Here is an 18,449-nt window from a genome sequence, read left to right as displayed (position 1 = left end):
CTGCATTAGACATTCCATCTTATAATTTGCTTGCTCCCTTATCTGCTATGGGTGACTAAAGAACAAAAACAATGCTAATACCACCTGACAATTTTGGAGGCATACATCACAGGATCTGTTTATGGTCTGAGACAGTATCTCCAGCTCCAATTAAGCATGCCAGAATGAGTTGCAGTGTGGACCACAGCAGCCCAGCTCAGAGTTATGGATGAGCAGTCACTCTAGCAATGCCTGACCCTGTGTGCTAATTAGATATGACATTAAAATAACATGAGCCAAAGCCAGACTTGTGCAGAAATTAAAATGCCTTTCGTCCAAGAATCTTCCAATATAACAAATAAGGACAGACTAATTGGAATTATTTACACTAACACATTTTGTGGCATTTTGTGCTTAACAGATATGTTACATACATTTCACTCCTGACATCTCAATAAGTTGTTTATAATATTAAGTGTTTTCAGAAAACAGAAACCTTATTAATATTTTGAATGGACTGAATTTGTTTGCAGAGAAGCTAATAGTGTGGAGATTTTATGTTTACTGTTTATGCTGTAGATACTGACTACAGCAACGGGTAGGCGGTAAAAAACACAACCCAACTCTCTTCAGAAAGCAGCATTCAAAATCTTATTTTAATTTGTATATTTACTCCATAAACATTATTACAAAACTCAGCAAGTTACCAATATTACATTATCACCATACAGGCTTGATCACAAATATTTAAAACCTTTGCAACAGTTACAACAAAACAAAAAACTAAATAATACTCAAATAATTTACATGAAAATCTATAAAACAGCAAATTGTTCACAAATTATATTTTTTTTCCCAAGTTTTCATTTTTTTCTTTGCTTATTTGTGTTTTGCACAGTAACACAACACTCTCACAACAAGATCATGGTCTTATTACAAAACTCCCAACAAAATGTAAATATTTTTAGTTTTCTGTTGATACTTTCATATTTTGGTTTTTAAAACCAGAAACTTGTCATTGTATATCCTTTCCACTGCCCATAGAGGCGCATAAAAGGTTACTCACACACACAAATACTTCACAGCACTTTCTAAGAAAAATATACACTTACAAAATATGTTACAAATTGGCACACAAAAAATATACAAGATTTTGTAGTGTCAAGAGTTCATTAAGATTCCTTCTGGTAACAACTCTAGACAGTATATATAAAGCTCGGTAATCTTTTAATGAAAAGAGCAAAAGTAATTCCAATCAATGTCAAAGAATCATGAAGTGAATACATCAAACATAACATTTTAATATACATTCATAAAGAGGGTTAGGTACCTAATCTATTTTGCATTTCTTTTTTTGTTAACGCTGGGAAAACAAAAAAACAAAACCAAATAAAAAGAAAAAACAAAAAAAATGGTCAGCTTTCTTAGCACCATTAACATGAGGCAGCTCAACAGTGGCACATTTTAGAAACAAAAAGAAGGAAAATGAAAAAAAAAAAAAACAACAACCATGAACTCAGAGAAGTACATTCAATTTGACAATAGGCAGAAATGAGAGAAGGCAGACTAAATGGGCTTGCAGCCCATGTGGAGCTTCCCATCAGCAGCTTGTCTTGGTCCTAACCCTGATACACTGGAGAAAAGAAACAAAGGATCATGGCAGAGAGGAGAGAAAAAATAGACAGAGAAAGATTGATTATGATTCTTGCCATATGCAAGCAATCAGTTACTATCACCTGTGCGTCAGAATTACCATATCCAGTGTGACAAGGCCTGTTTTTACATCAAGCTTCAATTTGTCCGCACATCTCCGTGCAGTCTCATGTAATTACTGCTATGTTTAAAAATTATATTTAACATTCAAAAGAGAGAGAAAATATAGGCCTATTGTTTGAGTATATATTTGTAAAAGATACTCTTGTAACCAGTTGAAGGGTCTCTGGATTGCTCCTGAAATTCATTTAGTATATAAAATCAAAAGATTTTATAATCGATTAAATGTGATTGTATGTTTTTTTTAAGGTGGAGTTATTTCAGGGTAGTGAGGCAGTGAATGAGCCCTAAGTACTTAAATAAATAGCCTGGGAATACACTGGATCAGATAGCACCAATAAAACTTTTTTTTTTTCAATTTGTGCCTTTATTTGGCTGTGATTTTCTGGTGACAATATTTTCTGCCTAAATATTGACCTATCAATACTGAGATGACAGTTAAAGACATGTAAAAGAAAGTACCTTTAAAAGAAAGAAGTAAAATTTTGACATTATGTGAAAAATTTACCAAAATAATCATAGACCGAATCCACCAGCGGTGCAACTTATAGTAAGTAACTATAACTAAGTATGGCAGTGTTAGAAAATAAATTACATGAAAATGTCAAGAAAAATTACTGTTTAAATTACCATTTAAGGTAATATAGAAGTAAGATTCCCACGTGGAGCTAATCCAAAGACATGCTTTCCTTCATTTACAAGATTACTGATTCCATTTGTATTGAAATCTGCTTTCACATTCACATTAAATCTAACTGCAAAAATGTAATGTCCATTCATGACTGATGTGTGCATCAGAATCTCTATGAGTAATAAACTGCCTTGAATTTCCAGTACAAAACAGCTATTCAGTGAGGCACAGCCCCAACTGACAAATAATTTCCTTGCTTACCCTCAAACCTCTGCACTACCCTCTCCTTGGTCCAGAGTAAGCTCGTTTGAACATCTTTTTTTTCATCCTCTTCCTCAATAGTGGCCTTCAGAGAAGATCTCCCCTTTGCCTTTCTTTTGTTGCTTCTCAGTGCCAGGCGATGTTGAGGTAAATTGAATTTGGCAAACAAAGTGGGGGAAACGAGGAGAATTCAGAGTCTTTCTGATTTGGTTTAGTGAGTGGTGGTGTACCACTGCCAGCTGTTGGTGCCTTTCATCAGAGAAGAGAGAAAAGTCCCAAATGAAGAATTCCTGTAGTGGCAAGTCTCTAGGAGTCTCCAACCCGAGCAGCCAATACTCCAATGGATAGAAAAGAGGAACAGCCAATATTCACACATATATAAGAGGTCATTTACACAGCATTGTTACTTTTGGCACATTGATTTTAAGATTATAATCATCTTTTTTTGCAAATATTGCATGTCCCTGTACAACAACATTGACAAAAATACTCTGAGGGTGGAGCTTTTATGAATTTGCAAGGCGTAAAAATGTAAATTTAGATAACCAGTTCCTCTAAACTCCAGAGGAAAAAGAAACGCTTGATATAAGGAAATGGGAAGTCATTCCAACTTTGAGAGGAAACAAAAGACAATGTCTGATATGTCATCAATACAAAATGGTCCCATCTTGTGTTTTCAAGATGTCTTGGGCTTAAATAGGGCTCATTAATTGTAGGTTTCCCTCTTGAAATGAGCCAGGCAGTGTATGAAGGACAGCAACAACAGGACATCCATATTCTGCATACAAAAACAGATGAGGAGGAGGGGTGCGTAGATGTCACTCAATGCATTTGTGTATATAGCTACATCTTTAGGGAAAAGGGGAATAAATACATAATTCAGGGGAGCTAGTTCTGCTGAGAAAATACAAAAACAACGTTCCTCAAAAAGGCGACAGAACTGTTTTCAAGGCTTATTCTTTTTTTCAGACAAAAAGAAAACAAAAACGACTATAAGAAGAACAAACAAAGCAGAAACAACAAAAGCAAGAAAAATGCAGCCATGGTCGTTTCAAATCTCAATCAAGCTTGACACAATCACTCAATAGGTAGTTTGCAAAGTACAAGAAGTTTTTCATGCAGATATTAATTTCCTCTTCGGGGGGGGTTAAAAGGAAGTGGGAGTAGTCAGGGGGAACGTAGTACTCATGCAGCTCTGGCATAGCGTCAGTGTAGGTATGCTTGGGAGGGAGGGCTGAGCAGGTAGTGGGGGAAAGTGAGAAGGGGGTGCAACAGCAGCTGATAACAAAATATTACCTCAGTTTCTCAAAAGAGGTCATCAGTGCTATGTCCTTATTTGGGTCTCTCTCAGCTCGCTTCCCCTTCAGAGTCTCAATCCGAGGGAACTTTGCACTGGTCTTGTGGCGGTACAGCTTTTTGTGTGCAGGTCCAGGGTTAATAAAGTTGGGTTTATCAAACATGTTACAGCCCAGAGCTAGTTGAGGGAATAGGGGATGAGAGGGGTTGAATTTGGCCTGGTTTTTTCCTCCCTTTCCCCCTGCCTTTCTGCCTCTCCCAGCCCCTGTTAGCACGGCTCCTTTTTTCTTCAGGTCAGCCTCTGTGCCTGCCAAGATTTTGAGGGTCTTTAGGTTGAGGCTATTGGCCTCAGAGGGCATGCAGGCCTCAGACATGGGATTCCACAGTGGCTCAATGGAGGCCATCATGAACCTTTGGACCTCAGCCATGCCAGACACAATGTTGGACAGAATATTGGAGGGCTCCTCAAATTCTCTCTGGTCATCCCCAACCAGGCTGTTGCTCTCTGACCAACCGGTGCCAGACCAGTCCCCAGTGCTGCTATTGTCATTTAGGCCTGTGCCACAACCACCTGCCTGGTTCTTTGCTGCCTTACCCTCCAACATGGCCTTTATCTTTTTGGTGGAACGCGAGTTTTGTTTGGGGGTCTTGACCTTTTCTGACTTAGGAGCTCTGGGAGCCCGGACTTTCTTCGGGCTCTGTCCTGCAGCTGTCTGTTTGCAATTGCCTTTCCTCTTTGACTTTATGCTTTTCGCAGCAGCCAACATCTCACCAGTCTGTTCATCAAATTCGGTAACTCCCAGGTCTTTTTTATCTAAACATAACACATCCTGACTGTTAAAGTTGTGCAGTGGGAACTGGCTGTCTTCCACTGTGTATGCATTTGCTGTGTGCTCTTGTTGCTGCATAACGTCACAGTTCCACTTTACCTCCCTATTGCAGTCCATAGTGATATCATTCACATCCTGGTATTCTCCAACATTCCCTGCCATCTTGATATCACGCCCCACCACCTGGGGGGACAGGTTGGGGGTCTCAGGAGGGGAAAGCTCTGACAGTGATGAGTGTCTAAACTTGTCAGGGGTGAAGTTGGAGATGTCCAGCAGGTCTGAGGACTCCCTGAGTGGGGTAAGGGCATCAACACTCTGCTGAATCACCACTTTAGGACTGCAATGAGCTAGGAAGCTGTCTCGGCCCTCCTCCTCACCCTCTCGCTCACAAGACTTGAGGCTGAGGGAGCTGTAATTGCTGGAGGAGGCTGACAGAGAGCCCACTGAGTCATAGCTGATGAGCCTGCCATTGTCTGTGCACAGGGACCCTCTCTGGTATTGCACCTGGCCCTCCACACAGGCAGACTGACACACTTGCAGATCTGCCCCAGGCTGCAGCCCAGCCTCAGTCAGGTAGCTCTTCTCATAAAGCAGCCTGTCAGCCTCAGGGCTCAGCTGGCTGTAGTTAGACACTGGCAGGCTGTCATTTAGGGGCACAGCAGCTGGGAAGTTGTTGGATAAGATGGGAGTCTCAGGGGTCTCAGGCCCAAAGCTCTGGCTGTGACTTGTGCAGAGCTGTGGGTGCCACATCTGGGGGAAGCTGGGACAGTTCTGGGGAGACTGCTGGAGCTCTGACTCGGAGGGCGGAGAGAGGACGCAGCTCTGAGCGATCTGCAGAGAAGAAAACTGTTTCTCCTCTAGGGATAGCCCCAGAGGATACTGCTGCCTAGAGGGCTGCTGGGGAAAATAAGAGATAGCTGCACCACCGGAGGAGTCTGTAGCATCTAACAGGGTCTGCAGGTAGCCCCCCGGGATGACAGGGACACCCGCCTCCACCTCTTCTGAAGAGGAGGCTTTGTCAGGAGAGCAGGTGGATGAAACAAAGGGGAATTTCTCCTCAGATGTGTGAGCAGTGGTGGTATTGTCTGAGAAATGGGGATTGACTGTAGTTGAGCTAATGCCTGCCTCTTCTAACCCAGCAATAGGGTCCTCAATCTGTGCCGCAGCGACACAGGCATCCGTTTCATTTGTCACGCTCCTCCCCTCCTCTCCTTCTGCCTCTTTCATTTTCTTGCTCCTCAGCCTGGCTTCGCTTTTGAATTTCCTTATTCTGACTGTTTTATTTCCTCCCAATCTCCTCCCCTCCCTCTCCTCCCTCTCCTGGGAGCGGCTCTTGGCTGTGACTGTGTGCGTGATGGAGTTTGTGTCTAATGTGACTGGGAGGCCTGGGGCTGCTATTATTCTCCTTACCGCGGGGGTGGCCTCTTCTTTAGTGACACCTCTCTGGCCCTGATCAGAGAGAGGGGAGCCCTGTGCTGTTGCTGATTGCTCCACAGTGTGAATCCTCTGGACCTTAAGCCTGTTTGCAATCTTGTATTTCCTTTTGGGATGACAAGAATTAAAAGGGCGATGATGGCGTCCATTTAGATGAAAACCGCGTTGTTGTTTATCTCTGGCAGCCAGCTTAAGCTGTTCCTGTCTCTCTCTTTGCCTCTGCTGCCAGAAATCCTTCAGAGGAGCCAGTGTCTCATATTTGCTTACTGTGTCAGTGTTTAAGCTCACAGTAGCATCCACAGGGTCCAACTTGCCCAGTTTCACTGACATGAGTCTCTCTCCTTTAAACCTATTGATGATGATGTACTTGATGACCACTGGTGGCTCTTTACGACAGGATTTCCGACGTTTTTTGGGGCACCAGTCTACATCCTCCTCCTCTTTTTGACCAGAGGGAGCTTTCTCTTTTTTCTCTGCATTCTTCTCACTCTCAAGCGAGTCAACATCATATAAGTAATCATCACTGTATCGAACCTTTCTCTTGGAGCGCAAACCATAGTTGAGAGGGTTAGAAGGGCTGAGCAATCTCTTTGAGTGGCCCTTCTTAAACTTGCCCTCCTGCAGCGTGTCTGAGGAGGAGCCAGTGCAGGAGCTGTCATCACTAAATTCGCCTGACTCCTCTGTGGAATTAAAGTCCATTAGGTAGTTCACTTTGGGAGTGGACATGGGTGAGCCTTGGGAACCATCAAGGGGGCTCCTGCTACTGCAGTCCCCAGCCTTTCCTTCCTGTCCTGTCTCCAAGATGAGCTCATCAGTTTTGGGCTGAAGCTCCTCAGCACTCCTCCTCAGGACTCCCGCTCCTTCCTCTTTCTTGGCACAGTTGGCCAGGACACTAGGGAAGAAGTTGAACTGTGTCTCCTCTTGGAGCACATTTGTTTTCTCCCTCATGTTGTCCTGGAAAGACTCATAACGAATCTTCAGCGAACAGACATCACTACTTAAAGTTGAATCATCGTCTTCATCATCAAATAGATTGTCAACATCTTCCTCAGAGAAGAGGTTGACTGATAGTTCATTCTTAGAACAAAGGTCCAGCAGTTCCATCTTACTCTCACTGATGAAGGATTCAAAGTAGCCCCAGTCCTGGCCAGCATTAGCCAGCAGAACCTCCTCTCCGCTCACTTTGTCCAGTAACAGTCCCTCATACAAATTCTTAGCTGTTGCATCATCCTCTGGGTCATCACAGTCCTCTGTTGTTTTGTTTCCATCCACTCTCTTGCCCTCACCTGGGGCTTTCGGCAGAGGAAAGCTAAGTAGCTGGTCAGAGAGTAGCTGTTCTCCATAGTGACTCACTGCCTCCCCCGCATGGCTCAGACACTGGATGCTGATGTTGTTGATGTCAGAGAAGTCCTCTCGGCTCACATCCCCTATCCTTACACTTAGCCCAGTCTCTGTGTCAGGGTTGGTGTTAGGGTCATGGGGCGAGTTCTGGATGGAATTATGGTCAGTAGCATCCCGGGTCTCAATGAAGCAGCCGAGGCAGGTGCGGGTAGGCTGAAGAAGACACTCCTCTGCCAGGGCAGACACAGTGCCAGGCTCCATCATTGTAGCTGACAGAGGGAGGGCAACAGGCAGCAGAAGGGAAGTCTTCTGGGTGTCTCCTGTTGGACCCCAGGAGCTTACAGCTGGAGTGGGAAGTGATGTGGGAGAGGGAGTGTGGTGAAGGTGGGGGACTACAGTTGGAGCATCATCGGAGGGAGGGCAGGGGGCCGCTGTCAGGCTCAGAGAGGAGTCAGGGCCAAGGGGCAGGGTGAGGGTTGGTGATGTAGGCGTGGTCCTCTGTTGTATTGGGCAGGCCCGCTGTGAAGTCTCTATGGCAGGAGGAGGTGAGGATGGAGGGAGAGCAGCATCAACGAGCCTGCACAGACTCAGATCACCACTCTGCTCACATACCGCTGCAGGGGGAAAAAAGAAAAGACTTCAGCTCTAAAAACTCTTTGAACTGTAAGTCTAAAGTTAAATTACATTGTTTTTGTTCTGTAGTTACACTGACATTTCTTCTGGGCTGCTGAAATGCAATTAGCGTCAATTAACCCCCTAGAGCTCAAAATGTCATTTTGTGATGGCAGCCTTAAACATTAATAATTCAGAGGTATTAGCCATGACAAGTTGGGTAAGGACAACTTCTTACCCATTACTGCTTGATGTTCAAATGTAAAAGTCTAGACTAGGCAAGAAGTACACAGACCCAAATTCTCAGAACGCATAAAAACATGAGTAAGGTGACTCACAAATGGAGTCACCTGCTTCATGTTAACTTTATTAAGTTAACATGGTAACATAAGTGAAAGTGATTAAGAGCTGCTAGAAATGCAATTGTTCTATTTAATACAACCAAATGAGCAATTTTATCACATGCCTACAGGAAGCAGTGCAAAGTTCTCATAAACAAAAGCTGTGTGTCTACTGAAAGTGGGTGTTCAATGAAATGACTTATACAATTTTGCAACATTTATTTCATGGGATAATAGTTACTAAATGGTTTGAATTGTGTTAAATAAAGCTTTCATTCACAGACAGAGTACAAAAAGTCACTCAAAAATGTTATTAATTGGGTTACTGAAGATAATGTTAGCTCAGTCTTCCTTTACCAACCCAAGAGCAATATATGAGATCAAATTAATGCAGTAGCATTTCATCTGTATAGATGCAGATCCAACTTAGTTCTAAGGTAACAAGGTACCATAAAATTACACAGATTGGCAGCAACAATAGCAGTAAAGACTAAATTGAAAGTAGGTTTTGGTGCTACAGGTCAATTGTGACAATGTCTTAATCACTTGAAGACATCCATCTGATGAGTAACAATCAAAACCCACAGAAGCAGGCTTGTAGCAGCATGCAGATAGCTTTGTTTGCTCTGCATAATTAGATGACAGCAGCAGAGGCAGGTACGTACACATGGGACACGACAGGCCCATATGTTGTTGACTGTATAACCAATATCATCTACACCTGGCTCCCTCTACAATCCCAAGCTGCTGCCTCACAGATATTCTTAAAAATCATGCTAGAAAAGAATTTAAAATTGAAAAACATACCACAGCAATTAATGTGTTCACAGAGGTTAACTAGCAACAACCCCATTTTAGAATGGATGTGCCTAATCATTATTGAGGTAGTGATAAATGCTTGAGGGGAAGACTGCTTAAAAAACAGTATTCAATATGGCTGTATTGGTGGTGAGTAAATCTTTGAATGTGGATATGATTTGAGAGTGATTTAACGAGGTAATGAAATTTCTGAGAGAAGGTCTCTCTGGGTCTGCGGCCTGCAGACACACTGGAGCAACCAGAACGCCTACTAAAAGCATACGACTGCGCTACTGTCATCCTTAATGAAGAAAACCTCAGGAGAAATATGCATCTTCTCTCTTCCTCTCGGAGTCAGAAAACTGTTATGGCAGCAACTTGTCAGAGGCTGCAGAAGCATCACAGCTAGGCGCTTGCCATCAGTTCCCTTCTGTGAGCAAAAATGACCTCAAAATGACACATGTTCTCTGTGGCGAGTCAGGACAGATATCTTTTTCTACATTTAATAAAGTATTTCAGTATTACATTTTTAGCCACATTCCATTGTATGGCACTTATTGTAAAGACAGAAGCATAGGCTGTAATGATTTTTTCTAGGTGTGTGGACAATTCATTTGGATTTATTTGGAATTATATGTAAACAGTGCCAGTGCTCGAAATCTACCAAGTAATTTTCCAGCACTCATAGATAAGGCAAATATAAAGAAATGATTACATATCTCTTTCATTAGCCCTATGAAGAAGCAAAGCCACAGAAAGAGGGAAATTACAAAAAAGGGGAGAAATTAACTTCCTTTATCCCCCTGTGCTTGCATGAAACCTAAGCTGCCACCTAATATTGCCAAAAGATTGTTCAAAATTGCTGTGAAACACTAAACTCATATTGAAAAATGTGTTTCCTCAGGGTTTATAATGGATTAACAATCTATCCTATCCAATGTGTGCATGCATGTGACTTTCTGGTGTGTGTGTGTGTGTGAGAGAGAGAGAGAGAGAGAGAGAGAGAAAGAGAGAGTGTGTGTCCATGCGTGAATGCATGTGTGCGTGTGTACGTGTGTGTGCGTGTGTGTGTGAGAGGGAGTGTGATAGAGTGTGAGTATTGGCTTGGGGGTATAGTGTTATCGAGAGGCCATCTGTCTCCAGCTGGACCATTAGCTCTTCAGCTGTTCAGAATGTGCCACAGATCAGTCAGTCAGACAGGTACACAAACACACACACACTCACACACACACAGGGTCTTACAGCATTGACTGTAGATGACAAATCAAGTTTGACATTAGAGGTCAAAAGGGGGATCGGCAGCCTCATATTCACCGATATGGTACAGCATAATGTTACTACTGCATCTGAGCTGGCAAATGTAAACAAGATAAACATCCAAAATACTCAGTGCTGCCAGAATTCAATAGCTTACAAAAAGAGCAGCTCATATACTAATAAAAAACAAGCTTCACACACTCTGAGATCATCCTAACACAGTTGTAGTTTTTAAATTGTGTTATCAGGAGAAGTGCTCCTTGAATAGAAACTGAGGCTGGATGTGACACAGCTCATGCAAACTGGCAAGGACATTCACCACTGAGCATATGGAAGGACCCCGGCTGCTGGCAGGAGGTGGTGATCTTCTGATCCCCAGTCCTGCCAAGCCCAGCCATGCTAGACAGCCGACCACCGGCAAACTTGACCAGACCAGACCAGACCAGTTAGCACTCGGAGCTCTCCGAGCCTCGTCTACGTTTCTAGTCATGACATTCAGGGCTTCATCTACCTGAGGTAAGCCCGAGCTGCTCTGTGCCAGGCGGCTCTGCGGGGAGACGAGCCCATGCCGAGGGACATGGTCATGGACATGAAGTTGGCGTCTGTGGCCTCATCTATTAGTGTGTCAGATGCCACACATGCACACACAGCCACACATGCGCATACACACATACAATTATGATTTTTCTATAAGAATATAAGAATATTTCCATATGACGACCGTCTGTCCCTGATATTAACATGAAGCAAACTCATACATCCACTTTATGTAGCCAAAAGAATAAAATAGCTAAAATATCACAATTTGAAATACAATGCAAATGAAAACAGCTGACATGGGCTTTTCCTCCTTTTAATGGCTTTTTGAAATCATTACTCACTCCCATCCCCCCTTTCCATCCCCTTCTTCCTCCTTTTTCTGATATCTATCTCCTTCCCTTCCAACTTCCCTGCTCCTTATCCCTGTTATATGAAGGCTTTTACATTTGTAAAATGCCGAGCTAGCCGTTCTGTAGCTCAGCCACCCGGGGCGTTCACTTATCCAGCTGGTAGGCCAGCCACAGCCGCTTGCTACCTATTGCTCCATCTTCACTATATGACATTTTGTGAATGGTGGGGGGAAATCATTCCAGCCAGTACAGGATGTTCATAATAAGTGGTGAGTAACTGCAGCATGATTCATGGCCATCCTCCTCAGAGAGCTGCCCTATTCCTGCTCAATGGAGCCACTTTCACCCTTTCCTCTACCGTTCTTTTTCCTACTCTCCTTCTTCCTCTTTTTCTCTCGATGCCACTCAAGGAACAGGCTAGAGCTATGGCTAATCTGTGTGATTCTCACAGTAGGGACTGGTCAGCCCCCCACTGAGCCTGACCAAAGCTGAAACACTAAGATAAACCTCATCTAAGGATCAGTTGTGCTTGGTAAGAGGTAAACTTTAGGGGGCAGTAGGTGGTGGCTGAGTGAGCCTTGGAAAATGCACAACATCAGTGGAGCTTATAGTCCAGTAAAAGGAAGGGACACTATACTGCAGACGTACCTGGAGTTCTACATCAAGAGCTTACATCATGGAAATATCATTATGATGCATGGCTTAATGTTAGTGAGAATTTACGGAGAGGCAGCAGATATGACCTAAAATAAAAACTGAATAAATAAAGAAATAAATCAGAATCAACGATATTTTACGCGCACACACATGCGCACACAAACACACACACACACACACACCATCTTTTGTCTGTGCTAATGAATGAGAATGAGTGTGAGAGCATTAATGGTTGCTTTCACATTTGCACCTTTTTATGAGAAAAGGTAGATGTCATATTTTCTGAGTTGTGGAAGCACTGGGAAAGAGGATTAAAAATTAGCTTAAAAAGCTTAATTTAATGTTTCTTTTCCACTTTTTATTTAAAAAAGACAGGATGTGTTTCACCTTCGCTTTATCTTGTCAAAGAGCTTAAAACTGAGGGTGAAAAGCTAATTCAAGAAAGCTAGTTCCATGGTATGTGGTAATACTAATTGTCTTTTCAAAGTTTTTAAGATGTTGTGAGAGAAACTGTTGTCATTAAGCTTTCATTTATTATAACGAATGCTAGATTATTCTTGGAAAAATTTTAATTTATGCTCTTAGGTCAATAACCAAGTATCTCTAAATGTTCAAAGCAAAGTTTCAAAGAATTAAAAGGCAAAATTAACATTTTTATGTGCATTTCTCATTTAAAAAAAACCAAATGAATAGTTTTCACCTGTGTCCTCCACTACATTTGCATTCTCTGGTTCTGAAGTCTTCACGATCAATGTGAGACTGCTGTCTGTTAACACATCCATCAATACGGCTCAACGTTTCACCTCCTACGCAGCATTTTGACTGTCCCACCTGTTGAAAGAGAGAGCCAGAGAGAAACAGAAAGACATGTGAGTACGAAAGGAATCGTTAAGGGGTGACTGCCATGTGTCTAATGCAGAATAACATTAGACAGTACATTAGATTTCATTACAACAAAGACAGACAAACACAAAGTTGCAGTAATTGAAGAAAAAGCTTCAAACATGATAGAGACATCAAAGAGGCCCTTGGGGCACCAAACAATCACTCATTTCTTCTCTGTGTCGCAGATTCGTGTCTAAGAATAATTTAAACTTTACCAACCAACAAAGTACACAGAAGAGCAGAAGAATCACAGCTGAGATCACTATGGCAACTGTATGTCATACTATCGTATTTTTAGCTTCATTTAACATTTATAGCAGAGTTGTTAACCTATGCAAACTCTACATAGGCGGCTCTGAGCATATTTGTTTATTGTAATTAGCTGACTCCCTCCCTTCTGTGCGTCTTGGCAGCAAGAAAACCAACCTGGCTCAAAGAGGACAGATTAAAAAGATGTGACTGAGGCGGTGACAGCTAACTTTGAACACTGACAATACTTTTTACTGTAGCAAGTTATGGTGAAAGTGAGGGTGGGAATGATTGAATGTATGTGAAGCAGGATGCAGTGCAATGGGTACAATGTAATACAAAACAATACGTTAAGGTAGAGAGAGAGGAGAAGTTGAAGTTTGTCAGCCTCTTGAAATTGGGTGGAGTGAAGAAAAAGCATATTAACCTAGTGCAATTCCTGAAAGAATAATGATGATACAAGAGACTCTGGGCCAGTAAATGATGAACATTTGATGTTGTGGCCTCCTGCCTGTTTATATTGTTTTCTTTTTTTCAGCTCCTGCAGTCCTTCTCTGGAGGGGTGATGCTGCAGGATGACAAATGAGTCAGGGGAGGGGATCTAATAACATGATCTCCTTGTGGTGTGAAAAGGGTGGCTGGGAGATTAAGACAGACGGCAGACAATAAGACAAAGGTAGTGTGCGGCTGAGTACAAACAACTGCCATTTCTTTCATCCTATTGCTTCTAAATGTCATTAGCTGTTCACTGACCTGAGCGGGAGAGCTACCTGAAGGGAACCCCTGCTTCAGCTTACAGTTGCATACACACCGGCTCAGTGGGTAATTATCTCGTGAGCCATCACATCTGCTCATGTGTGCAGCAGGTACAAGGGCCCTGTAGGTAAACCCAGCCAGACCCGTTCTTCTCTTCATAGAGAAATGCTATTACTCCTAAAGCCAAGGCTTAAGTGCACGTGGCATTTACAGAGCTAAGAGATGTTTTTCAGGTTATCTTGTATCAATTCGGCACACTGAGAAATTGAAATTCTACATGTAGCAATAAAAACATCCCCATTGACAATGCATATATTGGATTAGGATATCCCTTCCTGAACTGGTTGACCCAGATGAGCTAAGCCCAGACTTATCAATGCAACAATCCCAGGGGGAAAAGTGGAGTCACAGCAGCACCCTATTAGACATAGGCTCTAGCCACCGAGCAGTGTGTCTCCAGAATGGCAGTGACAAAACACACAGCTGGGATGCTGGTCAGGCTGCAGAGGTCCTGCCAGAGCCCAGTGCCTAGAGCTGCTTGTGGATGTGTACCGGGTTCTCTGCATGTGTGTGTGTGTGCGCATGTATTTTTGCCCAATTGCATGTGTGTTAGACAAAGCCCCAAGGCTGAGGATCCACAGCATCAGCATCCACTGGCAGAAGCTGCTCATACAATCACATGAGGAGAGAGAGAGAGAAAACGAAAGCCGGGCATTTCACAACCCTCCCAACACCCCTCCTGCCAGTCAGCTCCAATGCCTCAAATGTGTTTATTTTCCACATTATTCATGATTCTCCTGCATGCTCCCCCTCTCCCTCCCTTCGCCATCTCCACCACTCTGTCAAGACCTGACGAGAGGCCATTTCAATAATGACGATGGACTAACTGCAATAGAGAGCGCACATAAATTGGAGCTACAGCCAACAAGCATGTCCAATTTGCCAAGCGGTTAAGCCTGATGTCTGGGTGCAGCTTTAAGAGAGCGCTGCGGCTGCCGTCAACAGGTTTTGCGCCGACCTGATTCATCCATCCACATCATTAATACTTCACAGAGGGCACCGTCATTTAACTCTGCTGCAGGAAACCGCTCTTTAAACACCACACATTAGGGCACGTAATCACTGTGCACTCATTTCTGGAGCATTCAGCAGGTGTAGGAAAATGGCTAGTACTTCTGACCCCTCCATTGTTCTCGCATGTGCACCGGGGTTCTTTGCACGATGAGAAACAGAAATAAAGACAAAGAGCATAGTGTGGGAAAAGCCAAACAGAATGATTAGGATTTGATTTATCCTTTTAAGCTCTCCTCCACATCCTCCACACACCATGTGTTAATGTGCAAGCTGGATAACAAGATAAGAACATGTTTACTCGCTCTATATGGAACTTATCAGCACCCCAATCTAATTCCTGCAAACCTCTTCCCACATCCCCGTTTCACTGCATTTCTACTCAATTTGATTGCATTTCTCTCCAGTGAAGCAGCAACAAGAGGCATGGCTGGAGTGGGATTGTGTATAATTGCAGAAAATTCGAAGCAAGGTCCCACAGCAGCAGTATATGTAGGTACAAAGGGCCCATTGTGTCAACAGAGGGAAACAGTCAGGGGCCAAGGAATAGATCCCCAACAGAGGAGCTCTCAAAGAGGGCATAGCGCCACAGGGAGCGCTGATCCAAACAGACAGCGCTGAAATGGCGACTCCTCTTTTCAGCACAGGTATACAGTTTCAGAGCAGGTTCACTGGCTGGCTGCAGAGAGGTTGAGTAACCCGCCTCACACGCAACCCATGGTAATACTCTTGAGCTTGTAAGCTCACAGTACACACACACAGGTACACAAAAATACATAGAATACATTTCAAAAATAACACACTGTATTCACAGACACATATTACCACGTAGGAATTTGTCATTCATCTTAAAGGCCAGAATTTCTAAATCTAGGAAGAAGACCTTCACTCAGAACTACACTACGAATGGTAGTGAGGGTCTGGGCTCCTTTTAATACAAGAAGTGACTCTGTCATGCCGAGTACATTTTTCACATGACCTCTGAATTCATCCTGTCCTACTATTTGTGAAGAGGGCAAACATTCTGCAGATATAAGGGCCCTCTGATTAAGGGGGAACATGCAAACTTCACACAGACAGGCCTCTGCTGTCTTGATATCTGGCAACAGTGCTATCCACTAAGCCATCATACCACTTCATTTGTTTCTCTATCCCTGTCATGACATTCTCTTGTTAACTGATAGGTGGACTGCAGAGCTCTCCTCATAGTCCCGCTATTGTCTGAGTTGTGTACGCTATGTCTCAGTTCCTTCTATGTCACAGAAGAAGCAGTAACTCTCTCGTTCTCTCCCTCCGTCTCTTTCTGTTTCTCCCTCACAAACATGGACATTGTTCTGTCGAAGGTCAGCTGGCCTCCTCACAAATGGTATGTCAGAGCTCTCGTCTTCTGAGGGCACTGAGACACCGAGCCAACCTCAGAGAAGCAGCACTGTCAATGTCTGAAAGATCAAACATTTTGCATCACCTCATGTCTAACATTAAATGTTAGAGCTGGCTGGTATGGCTGAAATCAATGCACAATATTAATATTAGAGTTTTTTTCAGTATCGATATTCTGTATATCACAATAAGGCATACATCAGAATTACATGAAATAATCAGACAAAACACAGACCAAACCTGTATTAATTGATTTGGCAACTTAGGGCCAGTGCAACAAGCTGTTAACCCAAGACTGACATATTACCACCTTTTAAAATCAATATGGCGAATGTGTTAGCAAACAGCTATTAATTTACACATCCAGCAGACATGGAGAAACAGCATTCATTTTGAGTCGTGTTTGTAGAATTAAGTCCAATATTCACTCTCCTTTTAGCTCAGTTTTGTTCAACCAGCTCCTGAGGGAAATATGTGGCTCTTCATTTGCTAAATGCTCCACTATGTTCACCAGCTAGTTGCTAACTTCGTCTGTCTTCTGTTTGGTGCTGAGCAGCTAGCATACAGTGCGTCTATCAGAGCTTGTACTCATCCAATGTTAATATAAAAGTATTGATTATAGCCACGTTAAATATAAATATGTTAAATATGGTTTCTGTTTTTGTTTCAACCACCTCTCCACACAAAGCTCTGATTGGCTGACTCTGCCATGAAGATTGCTTGTCAGGTAATATATGTGCCGCAGCTAAATGCAAATCTCAATAATTTTGTCTCTGACACTCGAAGAGAGAGAGAGAGAAAGAGGAAAAAAATCCATATCTGTATATCTTAATTCAATGGCACCTTCTACATGTGCTTCTGCTACTGTGCATCTTCTCTGTCAGCTGTTTGGTGCTGTATTTGATCAAACATCCTTACCTAAATTCCCTGACATGGCCACGGTGATGGCAGCGATATGGTATCCGCTTGAGATAATCATCGTCAATCACAGGCTGCTGAAGAGCCCAGGAAGCATCTGATAGGGAGAGATTCACTATGAATCAGGATTATAGAGCTGGATCTTTATCAGCACAGCACAACCTGCAGAGCCAGATCTGGACAATTGTAACCACTGTTACCTCTAAGACCTGAGTCTGCCTCAGAAATAGGTGCATGTCTCTGAATGTCTGTCAGAATCCAGCTTTTTCTCAGGCACTTGTACGGTCAATTAGTATTTTGTTCTTAATGAGATCATGCTTCTGCTGAGATACAGTATATGACTGACACTTCTGGCAGGATTTAATCCTAGCTCAGTATGTGGCTTTAGAGTTGAGTGGATTTTAACTCTCTCATCTGTGACCATTTATCTTTAAGCTTACATTTGCTGAAATGTTCTCAATTTAATTGAAACATTTCCCACCGTTTTATGGGAGTCAAGTCAATGTTTTTGTTTATTGTCATTAACTCAATATTTGCACTGTGAATCATGCACAGTGTAAATACTGTTCCTAAATACAGTTTGTCCTGTAATTTCAGTCATGTTATAACAGCAAAATTTCCCATAATTCTCTTGCATCATATGTTTTAAAGACATCTTTCAAAATTCCAAATTTAGGTCACGTGATAACAACTAAACCATCTCCATGACAACTGGGCAATGCCATCCACTGGGGAAGGCTGCGAGATGTGGAAACAACAAGACAGTTAAACCTTTTTGGGCGGTGTTATTGCATTAGATTGCACTATAGTGTATTTTAGAGGTGTTCGTGTTATTGTGTCAATCACTATAATTTAATGGAGGAAAGCCATTACCGGTTAATCCTGCAATTCACGTCTGTGTTTGTCTGCTATGAAATATTTAACAGATAAAAACTTAATTTCCTTTACATTATCTTTTTCAAAATGGAGACACTTTATAATTGTGCCCCCACAGTACATTTATATATTTAATCAATGCACAGTCAATTGCTGTTCAGATTGAAGAAGGTGTCCTACCTAGACCATTGCATGGTAATATTTGTTATAAGTC

General features: G+C 42.6%; 1 protein-coding gene across 3 annotated transcripts in view; it reads right to left on the bottom strand.

Annotated features, from left to right (window-relative positions):
• Positions 1-616: 616 nt before the first annotated feature.
• Positions 617-18,449, bottom strand: part of nexmifb (neurite extension and migration factor b) — a 49,083-nt gene continuing 31,250 nt past the window's right edge. Inside the window, exons 2-4 of one of the 3 annotated variants that reach the window (XR_006378998.1) lie at positions 12,801-12,931; positions 2,645-8,159; positions 617-1,612 (exon numbers count right to left, since the gene is read on the bottom strand). Coding sequence is in view for 2 of the 3 variants with exons in the window: in XM_044205996.1 (XP_044061931.1) it covers positions 3,937-8,159; positions 12,801-12,882 (4,305 nt within the window). In the remaining variant the exon portion in view is untranslated. Of the gene's footprint in view, positions 8,160-12,800; positions 12,932-17,359; positions 17,457-18,449 lie in introns of all 3 variants that reach the window. The other 2 variants (XM_044205996.1, XM_044205994.1) reach the window with 2 other exon arrangements.

The sequence above is a fragment of the Siniperca chuatsi genome, linkage group LG8, assembly GCF_020085105.1.
Source record: "Siniperca chuatsi isolate FFG_IHB_CAS linkage group LG8, ASM2008510v1, whole genome shotgun sequence".
In the NCBI taxonomy this organism is placed as follows: Eukaryota; Metazoa; Chordata; class Actinopteri; order Centrarchiformes; family Sinipercidae; genus Siniperca; species Siniperca chuatsi.
Note: the sequence above shows the minus strand (reverse complement) of the source record. Positions and strands in the feature narration are given on the sequence as shown.